Here is a 13,500-nt window from a genome sequence, read left to right as displayed (position 1 = left end):
GGTATTATAATATCTACCTACATGCTTTCGGGTTGGGCCCGTCCGATTTTTTCTGGGCCCACCTGTTTTATTATTTCTGCCTACGACCCTGCTACGAAGCACATTAAAAACATGACATAAGTTGCATTTAAAAGCTAGAACCTTCATTTAGCACTAGAATATGTCCATTCAGCTCTAACTCACCCACATTTTAAAATAAAACAGCTCAGAACTCAAGAACCTGAATGCAGCGTATATGCCGCTCCAGGACACAATGGGTTAAGGCTCTCTGTACTGACATAGCAATGTTGTGATGATGTAGTTGAGTATTTTCAGTAAATAGTGAATAGGGCCGCCGACGACCCCATCTGCAGTAAGAGGCTACACATAGTTTGGGGGGAGACAGAGGAATGATTTTCAGCTGCCTTCCTATTCCCGCCTTCTCAAAGAGTTAATCCCATGCTTTATTGTACACTAAGTTCTCAGAGGGCAAACTAGTAAATCAATATTATGTGAACTGTGAAACGGCAAGTTCTAACCTCGCCCATCTCCTTGACTGCACTACATTTGCCAGACCTTTGCTCACTCTGCGTTTGTCTGAATACCTGTATCATTACAGTATGTTATGTTGCTTGGAATAAAGACAGCATACAGTATACTGTATTGTAATGTAATGTACGGTAATGTCTTATGAGGTCCCCTAACCCCATCGCGCCATTTGAGCAAAATAGGAATTACACAATGAATTGATGTTATGGCATCACTGATCGTGGCACCACTGATGGCGATCATGCATAACACAATGCAAAGTAGATGTACTGTACACACCTCTGAGGGGCTCCTGGTGGCAATCTGGTATTTCCATCTTGCAGAATTGTTCCTTCTCTTCTTTGAGGATGGAGAGAGAACATTTTGGATGTGTAGCCTGCAGATTTGTGAAAAGACCACAGACAAGAAGTTAGATGAAACAATGTGTGTGTGTGTGTGTGTGTGTGGTGTGTGGGTTTGCATACACATTGTATGTTGCCATTGATGTGCTCCTTTTTCCGTAAATTTGGAAGAAAGCATCTACTTAAATGTAGTGTAGTGTAATGTGATATGATATGTTTGTGTTACATACATTGTCCAGCACCACGTTACTGATTTGTGGTAGTCCATGTGGCTTCTGCAAACAAGGTGGCATAAACTGAAAAGCCAGTAAAAACTCCCGGTCATATCGAAGCCAATGGTTAGGCACTAATGGTTTGGACCCGCATACTGGTTCTGAAACACACACACACACACACACACACACACACACACACACACACACACACACACACACACACACACACACACACACACACACACACACACACACACACAAACCATCAGATGTGACCGACACACACAAAAAGAAAAGAATACAGTCATATGATATTAATTGTCTTACTTTCCTTCAGGATCTGTCAATGTACTAAGTGTAGCACTGTCTTCTAAACAGTTAGCATGTGCAGCAGGCTAATGCTGGTCTCCGGTCTCATCTCACACTTGATTCAAGATGGCCCCCTTAGAAAGTGGAAATGAAAGCCAAGCTGGGAAACTCCCATGGCTTTCATGCCTCCCCCATACAACCCCATACGCCCACACGGCGTCCCAAGGGAGCAGTGCAGCAGGACGGTTCCTTGCTCAGGGTATCCCAGTCATGAAGGAGGACGGGGAAGAGCACTGGTTAATTACTCCCCCCACCCATCTTGCGGGTCAGACTCGGGCAACCACACGGGTAACCTTTGTGCTACGACTCGAGCGTGACACCTTAACCACTTATCTATGTCATTGATTTACATTTGCATGGAACACAGAACACTGAATGTCTGCAAAAGCCTCATTCCAGAACTAATGTAACAACAAATTTATAACGCTGTGTTTTAACAGGTTAATAAATGACTTAAACACCTCATACCTCAAATGCATTTGGGGCATGTGACAGCATTGCAAAACATCAGTACACACCTCTAAGAGGATCCTGAAGCCTCACGGTTATTTCCTTCACATGACGCTTGCAAAGTTGTTCCATCTCTTCTTTGAAGACAGAGAGAGAACCACTGGGATCATTAAATGAAAGGCTTGGACTGGTAGTTGTACTAAGTGCATGTGTAGACTTCAGAGTTGGTAAGAGAGTCATAAAACTCTGTGAAAAGATTAAACAATGATAATTGAATTAAATGTAAATTATTTTTTTAAAGTTCTTTTAATATGCTTATAATGTTATATAGCCTATACACAAAAGCTTGCATATGCATACAGCCTGTTGATGCTGGAGAGGATTTGTGCTAATAACACATAACTACAAACCCCAACTCTGAAGCCGGGACGCTTGGAGAGCTGTGAATAAAACTAAAATACTATAATTTTCATTACATTCCGTCTATTCTATGGATGGAGAAAAGTGAAAAGAATTATTGTTTGGGGGACAAAGTACACATTTCAGATTTGACAAAATGCAACACTTTAACGTTTCGACATTGGCCTACAGTACATCTTCATCAGTTTTGTTGTTATGTACAGTGTACCTAGTGTTGGGATTTATAAAATTACAGATAATACTCTAACTGCATGCTAACTAGAAAGCCTTTCTCTATAGTCTTCAGGAAAAATCTGTAATGTGAACTGTTTAAAGATTATACCTGGAGAAACTGGACGTGATCCTCCTCACGTGACAACTGCTCCAGATCATCCTGCTGTTTCTCCAGCTCAGCGATCTCCTGTTCCAGACACTTGATGACAGGTTCAGCTCGGCTAACTGCTGCCCCCTGCTGGTCTCTGATCATCTCATTCAGCTCGGTGCCCTTTGATATGAGGAACTGCAGTAACTCACTGAAGATCCTTGCACTGTGGTGAACTGCTGTGTCAGCAGATCGCTGGAACAAGGAACAGAAAGACAGGAGTGAGATACAGTGGTATGAAAAATGTGGGCAAACATACTGTATAAGATCTTAGTTCTCAGTTGTACAAATAGTTGTAGTTTCATCAAGACAATTTCACAGTGTCAAACTTTGTTTTTCTACAGATATGTAGATGTGACTCCATTCCAGACTAAAATTCTTAGAGTAGACTGTATTATAACACATTAACAATTAAAAAGGGGGAGCTTGCAATAGCTTGCAAATTTCTAGCCTTCTAGCCTTCTAGCCTTCCAGTTGCAGCACAAACTTGTTTGAGGCCTTCAAGCCTACTCTGTGAGGCCTTCAGTAACAGATAGGCATAGACTCAATTATAAAAATGTTATCATAGCTAATAGCAGGCTATGCTTGTCCTCATTTGTGTCTTGGAGAGTGGCAACATAGAGGGCTCTGAACGACTCTCCAGCGACCTCACTGTAGCTGCTGGTAAGACAGAAAAAGGCTGGGTGGTGGATAAAAAGGCTGGTATTGTGTCTGCATCAGAAATAAGTTATACCACTTAAGCCAAAAGTTGCTGTCAAAAAAGCTCAAAAAGATAAACTGATAAATAAAGACTTTCCACAGGGGTGCGCAAACTTTTTCATAGTACTGTACTCTACATGGGAGAGGGTGTACACATGCTGCAAGTCAAGTAAACGTGCCAGTGTCTCATACAGTGTATCTGATCTTAACATGTAAAAAAAATGTTCAATATTTCACAGCACCACAACAAAAAAACTTTGGGGTGCATTTTCTAACATTAACCAAGGTTTTAGTCTAGTCTATCCTTAGTCTGGCTAGTAAAGAGTTGCGTCAGAGATTCTAGGAGTAGAACCCGGAAACAATGGGCCAACGGAAGCTCTCTCTTATCCAGTCTCTCTGGTTGCGTAGCCTCTTACTGCAGATGGGGTCTCTGGCGGGCCTATTCACTATTTGCTGAAAATACTCAACAACATCATAACAACATTGCTATGACAGTACCGAGAGCCGTAAAGGGGTATGCCACTGTTTTGGGGCTTAATACAGTTAAAATCGTTGGCTGGGGTTTATAATGGTGGTTAAGTGTCTTATTTTTCATGTTAAGCGTTGTCTTGCTTTAAGACAAGTTAAAAGAGGGAGTATGTGGCTAAGCTAGTGAAAGTCAATGGATCACTGTAGCATGTAGCATGCTACACGGATGCATTGACTTTCACTAGCTTAGCGACATGCTCCCTCTTTTAACTTGTCGTAAAGCCATACAACGGCTTACATGAAAAATAAGACAGTTGACCACCTTTATAAACCCCAGTCAACGATTTTAACTGTATTAAGCCCCAAAATAGTGACATACCCTTTTAAGTAACAGATGAAGACATAGTTATTACAATTTTGGTGACAGTACGGTTATAACATAAGCTCTGCGCTAAGGGGTTATGTGTCATGTGGTCAGTGTGTTTCACCTGATGAAACACTAAAGCATTTTTCAGCTGACTCAGCTTCTTCGCTCTCTCCTGAATTTGGTCCATTGAAGTCTTCCTCACCTTCCCCAGAGTTATCTGTTCAAGTGCAGTCACAGTCAGAAGTACAGAGATACAGTCAAATAACCTATTGTCTATTGTGCACACACATACAATTGAAAAATGAAAAAAGGTCGCACCATGTATAGGTTTCTTTATTACACAGACACGTTTAATAAAGAAACCTGTGCATGGTGCGACCTCTTCTCACTTTTCAATTTTACAATATTTTGTTCAGCACCCTTAAAAGGAAGAGAAAAACTGTTGGGTGACGCCTGCTCCAACCCTTATGCACACTGTACAATACAATATACAACACAACATGTATTTATATAGCGCAGTATCACAACTATGAAGTTGGCTCAACACACTTTCAAAATACACACACACATTCCCACAGCAGCTCTGGAGGCTGCCAAGCAGCCCCAATTATCCAGGGTTCATGTTAGAAAGAGCACACACACATGCACATTCACACACAAGCACAGTTATCATGTGCATGAACATCGAGACCAATGCACTGTCGTGAGCACATCACAGAAAGCACAAAAACTGTCACAGATGTTGTGCTCGAAGCGGTCATGTTCACTTCATGTAATTCTGTGAGTTCATGTTTATTCTTTAGTTACGGCTAAAAAAATTGACATGTTGAAATAAATGCATAATTCATAAAAATGAGCTGCTTCACCTTCTGCTCCTGACTTCCAGCGGCTGTTGAGACCAGGTCATGGCCTTTGTGGTCATTTGTAGTGCACAACATGCAGATGCACGTCTGATCTGTGCGGCAAAACATCTCGAGTAGACGGCCATGGTTAGGGCAGAGCTTCTCTTGGAGGTGTGCAGATGCTTCAATGAGGTCATGCCTTTTGAAGGCAGGTGCTTTGTAGTGAGGTTGGACATGGGTGTCACAGAAAGATGCTAGACATACTAAACAGGATTTGACAGCCTTGAGCTTTCTCCCTGTGCAGACGTCACACTCCACGTCTCCTGGTTCAGCATAGGACAGTCCAGCAGAAGAAATCTTGATTTGGCTTATCAGCTCAGTCAAGACAGTATTCTTCTTCAGAGCAGGTCTTGGGCTGAATTTCTCTCTACACTGAGGACAACTATACACACCTGTCTGAGGTGCCTGATTCCAGTAATCGCTGATGCATTTCTGACAATAACTGTGTCCACAGGGTGTAGTGACCGGGTCCTTTAGTGTATCTAGACACACAGAGCACTGATAAAGATCTTGAAGTGCCGCCTCAGCCATTTCACTTGACTGGCAGATCCAAAATTGATGGACAAATTGATCTTCATAAGATGGTGATTCCTGAAAGAAATACAAATGTTAAAACACAATCTCTTGTTAAGAAAATGTTTTACAAGACTTTGAACAGCAACATGCAAATGATTTTGCCGAAGAGTATACAGTGTCCGCCACACTGTTGTTAACTTTCTCTATAATTTCTGTACACAGGAATCACTAACCTCAAATAAAAAATGACCTCAGGGTAAGAAACGCCCCATCCCACTTCCAGATGGCAGACTAAAGAGTGCTCTAGAACTCTACCAGATTCCACTGTCCACCACATTCCAGGTCTACCACATTCCAGTGCACACCTTAAAATCTGGCAACATTATTATGACTTGTAGCCTTTTGTTGCAGATGGGATCACAGACGATGTGGCTCACTCTTTGCAAACAAAAGTATATTGTAACAACATCACAGGGAGTCTACAGTGAAAGATTAAGACTTGGTCATTGCCCTTCAGGGCTGCGTTTCTCAAAAACTCTAGTATGTGTACAGTGTATTCTAAAACGCAATTTCGTTGTCAAATGTATTGGTCGATGACAATAAAAGCTCTTGATTCTTGATTGATTAAGCCTTAGTAGGCCTAGTAGGCCCCTTGAGGTGCCCCTGGCCCTTGGCAATATACTGTATCAGAAATTGGTCTCACATCATCACTTAAACATTATACAATGCACAAGGACTTTGTGCAAGCATTTTATTTACATGTAGCAGAAAAAAATACTGCATGTAGGCCCATAAAATTATTCTGTGTAAACTTGTAGTGATATTTAGGGGGCACCTCATAGGCTACTTAGGCTCAAGTAGGCCTACTACTTAAATGTTTTTGGGAAACTCTGTCTGGTAATTATAATAAAAGCTTGTAGTGAAAGGGGTTAAAATGTGATCAAATTGTAGTTAGGTTTAAAATGTTTTTTTTATGGCTGAAGCTGAAAATGACTGACTGTGCCAAGATTCAATGTGAAACACTTATTTTTTTCTTACTCCCCCCTGACAAGCTTGTTCCACATCACTCTCTTGCGAGGTTACCCTTTGTAAGAAGACCTTGACAGCCATCAAATATCAGGAGTGTTATGTCCAAACAGGCATACTACAGACATTTAAAAAAAAAACTAGATTAGCTTACTACAGGCTGTCCAAATTCACAGTTCGAACCGCGGGGTAGCCTAAGTTGCGCGACTCTCACGGAGACACTTTTTTTTTTAGTCATTAAAATGTAAAGGTAAATGGTCATGCTGGTATATTCATTTATTTCACTATAATGTCCATACTTTCTGAAAATGTAACATTAATGTTAGGCTATGTGTTAATAAAGTTTAGGCTACATGACAGGCTACGAGGCAACTCGATTCCTTCAGTGCGCAACGTCCCATTGTAGGCTACTTCATAAATTAGAACTAGGGTTATTTCTATGCATTAATTAGATGGAAATTGAAAACAGCCACCGTATGCCTACTTACGTTTTCATGCGAGGACACAGCCGGTCCACAGCATAGACTACATTACTGTTTACTTTGACAGCGTCGTTGCGGGGCTTTTCACAAAACGAAACCGAAACCCACCGGAGAATTGATGGGCATAGAGGACAAACTCTCACGGCCAATGATAGGGGGGGGGGGGATAATCATCAAGTTCAAAATTTCAACACGCCCATTTGGGACATGATTAACACTATAAATACAAGAACTTTGACACCAAAAGTAACTCTGTATCTTGAAAATAACCCCCCACCCCTTGAAAATGAAAAAAAGAACCCAAAAGTGGCATTTTCTGCCCATTCCGCCTGGTATGCATAAGCTATTTTTTACTGTTTGCTTATATACAGTTGCATAAATGCTTTCAAATCCATTTGATTTTTAATTAACACTATTAATAGAAGAAATGGTACACCTCAAGGTGACTCTGTATCTTGAAAATAACCCCCACCCCCTCTTTAAGATTAAAAAAGAACACAAAAACAGAGTTTTTAGCTGTTCTGCCCTTTGTATGCATTCACTATTCTTACAGTCTGCCAATATATATTGCAGGCTCTAGGCCAATAAGAGGACATACAACATTGGTGAATTCAGGTAAATTGGGCGACTTTGGGCCATTCACTTGCAAAAAAGTGGCCCAATTGCCCTGAATTCTCCATACATGAAAATAGACATCAAAAGAAGGAGAGAGGGGGGAGAAATCTTGCATAAGCATGTACAAAATACCATCAGTCATGACAGTCTTAAGAGGCAGCCATACCAATGCTTCCACATTCATGATTGATATCTGACAGAGCTGCATCTGGGGCTTGTGAGAATCCTTATAATACAGTTTTGAGACAGCTTTCCAGACGACAAATGAACTTAAACATCAATTTCTTAAAGAGAGCCTGTGAAGTACTTAGTCCTGAGTGACAAATTATTTAACTAGCACTGCAACTTCTAGTTTTTTTCAGCAATATAGTAAGGGTGGTACGGTTCACAAAATTCGCGGTTCGGTCCATATCACGGTATGAAGGTCACAGTTTTCGGTTCTGTACAGTTCTCGTTTTTTTGCGTTGTTGTTTTTTTTATTCATAATAAATGATGCACTGGGAATATTACACCATATTTATACAATTGCAATTATAAAGTGATGATGCTTAAATTGAAATGTACCTTTTGCATATGTCTGAGAACCGCCTCTTGTGCTAACCTTAAGCTGTCGTCAGCTGATGTGCGCTGTCTGAGCGTTCCAAATGCCCTCTTTTACATATTTTTATGTGCAGTACATGAACTGCGGTTTGCAACGTATTGCACGGTTCGGTTCGGTATGTGTGTGAATTGTACGGTTTCGGTTTTCCGATGCGGTTTGTGCCATCCCTACAATATAGTCAAGCAATCATTATACTAAGTTACTTCATTATGCTACTTGGAATTTACGCAGGGTCTTTTTTGTAGCTGACCCATATTGGGGCTGCATACATAGGAGTACAGCAAGCAAGTTTACTTTCACATCATCAGAACAAACTTGTCTTACTAACATATTTGCTTGGACATGCAACACTCATCTCTGTCTATAGCATCATCTCCCAACTTCTCAGTGATAATGTGCCCAAGATATTTTGTACTGCTTGATACACATATTGATTGCCCTGGTAGATAAAACGTTAGAACTTTATAATCTTCCTTGGCTCTATATATCAACACAGCACTATTTTTTTTGCATTATACTGTACATCAAACTCAACCCCATGCTCAGAGCACACATTCAGGAGTTGCTGAAACCCAACAGTGCTGGGGGACATAATAGCCAGATCATCTGCATACATCAAATGGTTTAAAACAATGTTTCCTATCAGCCATGCTGTCTTACACCTCCCCAGTTGTTTGGAGAGGTTGTCAATGGCTGGATCTCAAATGGTGCACTTGTGCACTTCGGGCACTATGTTTCAGTGCGTAACTAATACGGCATGCGCACTGAAACATGAACACTAAAATGTACAAGTGCACCATTTGAGATTCAGCCCATGTATTGGTTGAACAAGGCTGGAGATAGGAGTCCCCCTTGTCTAACTCCATTGCCTACACAGAAAGGAGTAGATAGGCTATTTCCACATTTCACCAGCATATGTTGATTCGCATACCAGTAAACCAGAATACGTATGATGCACCTGAAGCTTTTCCACAATTAGAGACAGACTTAAGGACTCAATTAACTGTAGAGCTGGCCTTATGCTGCCTGTAAAGGGGTGGGGAACCTTTTTTCATTCAAATTGCCACTTCGAATTGCTCCAAGGGCCGTAAAAGTCCTCCAAGGGCCGTAACTATGAACGCAAACCAGGATTTCCCCCTGCACTTAAGGCCTATATTGTAGCCACCTTTACAACAGACCCCACCTTCTCTAGGTCCCCTGAATATATCTTAATTGTGTTGCAAATGGAATTTCTAAGATTCCTTTACAAAATATGTCACAGTTCATAGAAGCTGCATAATATTGAAATTATGTTGGGGGCCGCATAAAACAGCCTCAAGACATAGGTTCCCCACCCCTGTTCTAGTATATGGCACTGTATATCCTTGTAGTGTCCTTGTCAAAGACCTTATCAGATTCCCCAGCACTTTTCCAACGTCCAAACATAGTGTTGCCTACTTCAATCACAGCTGAGCTCGCCTCACTGATAGAAAATGGCTGTCTGCTTGGGGATTTCAATGGTTTGCTTGCAGTCAACCAGCAGCCACAATGTAATATGTAAATGTACCTTATCACATTAGAACATTGCAACATCTGACAGGTGAACCAAAGTATTCTCTCAAGATATGTATAGGTATCTTTAATGCTAAAAGGGGGAAAACAGGGCAAAAAACATGTCCGATTTAGTTTTTTGGGTGGGGTGGGGGGTTTATTTCATGATGGGTACCAACTTCCAATACAAAATATCTCTCAAATGACCCAATGCACCATCCCTGAAGTGGGCGTAATCATTTTCCAAAATTTTGATTTTTAGGCCATTTATCCCCCCCCCCCCTACCAATGAAATCTATTGAACTAATAATCTATCATTTTGTTTTATGTAGTCTGCTCAGGAAAATGCTTTAGGGCCTATATTTTAAACATATAGGCCTGCTTTTTAGTCAAAGTCGATATTGTCAAACATGTAAACTCCCACTGGGATTGTTCATCTTATTTTGGTTTATTTTAGCCTTATTCAATTACGTATTTTGTTTGCCATACTTTTCCTGCCAACTTGTCGTGCCCAGGGGTCCCTGCCCCCCACTTTGAAAATCACTGGACTATCATAGTGGTCCGCTTGCACTCCCTAAGAATTAGATCCATTACCTATACTAATACACTCTATTCTGTAGTGTCAGTACCTCAAACAACTTGAACATCTCTGAGACTCATCATTGTGTGTAACTTAATTCTCCATAACAGCTTAGCTCTGAGTTTACAAATGGTTTCAAGTCTACTTGTGAGTGCTCCGAGCACTGTGTGTTATGCCACATTCATCCTGCTGGATTTCCAGCTATTCAACTCCAACTTGAATGACATTAGCCTATAAAACATATGTACTTACTGTGTTGGCAAGAATCCGGTGTGTTCAGAGTCAAGGAGTCAGAGAGTATGGAGTCCAATCCTTGAATTTTCAGTTTTATTTGTCTAATACATAAGATCAATAAACTAATAATTTATCATTATCAGAGCTTTATAATTCTGACCTGACCATAACTGTAACAAGAACTGCCTGTCTTCGCCTAAACAATCTCTTCTGCAGGTTATGATGACCATTCCGTGTCCAGAAATTTTCCATAGTCCTATTTCACTCCACTGGATCTTATCTGTTGAAGTTCCTTGATTCTCCCTTGTGACGCCCAAGAACTAGATGCATTGACCTTGTGGCGTTATCATTGCCCAAGCCTCTTTTGGCTCTCAGTTTGCTCATAGTGTTTTGTTGATCACACACAGAGACTCCTGGGTATAGTCCACAGAATGTCCTGTTTCATGAAAATACTTTTGATAACTTTTGGCCAGAGCTCTAGAATTCAGTGAAATGGCATGGTTAATAAAACATTCTCAATAGATATTATTATTATTTATTATTGTTAAACATTAAATTATTATTAAAGCTAATTTGTGACTGATATATTCAATACCCCAGTAACATTAAACTCCATTTTAATCTGACATGCCCGTCAGCCAGAGAAGCAAGGGCGCTGAAACGAGTTTTAAAGTGGTGGTGCACTTTTTTTCTTCATTCTTTATTTCTTAACAATGTTACTGCTGCTGCACTCCACTCATTTGTCTGCAGTAAAAGTTGAGAGAGGCTCATTTAGGCAGTCCAAAGGTGGGGATGCAAATGCACCACTGCATCCTCCTTTCCGGCACCTATGTAGAGAAGGCGTGTGTAGCTTACTGCCTGGTTCCTGGGTGTGTGGATGTGGAACGTGGAGGGAACTGCAGTGCAGTGGCGAGACGGCCCTTCTGTGTGTCCAGATATGGACTGTTTATTTCAACCGCAGTGAGGACAATTGATCATGGCCTCACCTTACAACTTAAAATGAACCATTTTCTCACATTTCAATAAAGCCTACATGTATATTGGTTTTTAGTGTTAGTTGTTTAATCGGATTATGAAATTGATGTTGTTTGATTATGTGTTGGGAAATCAAGTGGGGTGATTATGAATGTGTTGATTTTGGATAAAGTCCCTGTACCCTCTTACTATGGGTGCGTAAGAGTGGGGGTCTTTTCTTTTTGGGGGGGGTCTTTCAGATTAGGCCACAGGGGAGAGGTGCCAGGAGGTCACCATGTCACGGTCGGAGACGGCCGCATCAAAACTGATTCTGGCTGCATGATGCACGACGACTGGTTTCACCTGTGTTAATGTTGAGTTTTCTATTACAAAGTCTGTTGGTATGCATGATGGTATGTGTGTTGTTATGGTTATAGATGGGGCTGCAGTGTCATCGCCCTTATGTCACAGGACACGATGTGCCAAGGTGGCGGGCTACGACCTTGGCATGAAGATGGGCCCCGTGCCGACGGCCTGAAGATGTGGCTAACATTTCATTTGTAAGAATTACACGTCCAGGGATGTCAACAACATGAGCTAATGAGGGGGAGAGAGGTGGTCTTATGGACGATGGGCCTGGCTGAAGAGCAGATGCGCACACATGGGGACAATCACACTAGTTGAATACTTTTTATTCCAGGGACTGAGCTGATGACTCTGCTTGATGGAGAGGGGCTGAGTGTATTTATTCACCAGGAGGAACACTGTCTCCAAGGACACATGTGGTGCGGAGCTGGGTAGAGGAGCATGGAGCCCAACACGTGAAGGAAGACCGGAAGTGTGTGCACGCAGCCTCTACCGGAGAACATAGGACCCTTTTTTCAAAAAAGGGTTCTATGTTCCCCACTGCTTCAAAGTCGACTGCTGCCACATGGCAAAGTGCAGGTTGCTGTTTCAACTGTGACAGGTTAGGTTTAGGGATAGTTTTGGTCAGGGCACAAATTGAAAATAGAAACATTGCATTGCGACAGGTTAGGTTTAGAGATGATTTTTGGGAAGGGTACAATTTGAAAACTTGGAAACATACAATGCGGGGAACTTAGGACCCTTTTTTAGAAACCTGGGGAACATAGGACCCGGGGAACATAGGACCTGGGGAACATAGGTACGCTCCCCAGGTAATGGGTACCAGGGGCAGGAGTGTCATGAAGACATTGGGATGTGTGTGACAAAATAGAATTGCAGTTGCACACATATAGGGTTTTCACACCTTGTCCCCTTTAAGTGAACCAAACCCAGTCCTCTTTAAGTGGGCCAAACAGTGAACTGACAGCAAAAGGGCGCCATTCTGTTTTTGTTCATATTGTGAGTGTATTACAAATCTTTCTGATCTTTCTTTTATGGTGTGTCCGTCCTGTTTTCGATCACACTCGATCCTCTAGAGCCTAAGTGATTACGCCTAGTCACAAGTGTAAATTGTTAGAACTCATAAGCGAATCACACTGAGACCACGTCAATGAAGGTCTCCGTACAGTTCACTTCCAAGGGGTCTGGGTACGCTTTGAAGCATTCACATATGCACAGAAAATGAGTCACTACTCTGAGTTCGTTTAGGTGGCTGAAAGGGACCAGGTGTGAAAACACTGTTAGACACAATTTTGTGATTGGCCGCATAGCAGACGAGTGCCCTACCAGGGCGAGACAAGTTGAACCTAGAGCTCTGTATTTTATGCTTCTATCGCTTTGTCAATGTCATGTAATAAATCATCTTTTAATTTGGATTGAATTTCAAGTTGTCAGCTCTACTCCTTTCCAAACGGGTGCATCCAGATCCAGCTGACA

At 41.6% G+C, this 13,500-nt stretch overlaps 2 protein-coding genes across 3 annotated transcripts in view; both read right to left on the bottom strand.

The window, feature by feature from the left end:
* Positions 1-6,876, bottom strand: part of LOC134462688 (E3 ubiquitin/ISG15 ligase TRIM25-like) — a 67,268-nt gene extending 60,392 nt beyond the window's left edge. Inside the window, exon 1 of the mRNA XM_063215834.1 lies at positions 6,720-6,876. The gene's annotated coding sequence lies outside the window, so the exon portion shown is untranslated. The remainder of the gene's footprint in view (positions 1-6,719) is intronic.
* Positions 1-7,230, bottom strand: part of LOC134462687 (eukaryotic translation initiation factor 4 gamma 1-like) — a 44,918-nt gene extending 37,688 nt beyond the window's left edge. For both annotated transcript variants that reach the window (XM_063215831.1, XM_063215832.1), the window contains exons 1-7: positions 7,151-7,230; positions 5,085-5,711; positions 4,340-4,435; positions 2,646-2,879; positions 1,972-2,149; positions 1,100-1,242; positions 808-904 (exon numbers count right to left, since the gene is read on the bottom strand). In XM_063215831.1, coding sequence (XP_063071901.1) covers positions 808-904; positions 1,100-1,242; positions 1,972-2,149; positions 2,646-2,879; positions 4,340-4,435; positions 5,085-5,651 — 1,315 coding nt within the window. In that variant the 5' untranslated portion in view covers positions 5,652-5,711; positions 7,151-7,230. The remainder of the gene's footprint in view (positions 1-807; positions 905-1,099; positions 1,243-1,971; positions 2,150-2,645; positions 2,880-4,339; positions 4,436-5,084; positions 5,712-7,150) is intronic.
* Positions 7,231-13,500: the final 6,270 nt, after the last annotated feature.

The sequence above is a fragment of the Engraulis encrasicolus genome, chromosome 14 (genome assembly GCF_034702125.1).
Source record: "Engraulis encrasicolus isolate BLACKSEA-1 chromosome 14, IST_EnEncr_1.0, whole genome shotgun sequence".
NCBI lineage: Eukaryota > Metazoa > Chordata > Actinopteri > Clupeiformes > Engraulidae > Engraulis > Engraulis encrasicolus.
This window is presented reverse-complemented; position numbering and strand designations above follow the sequence as displayed.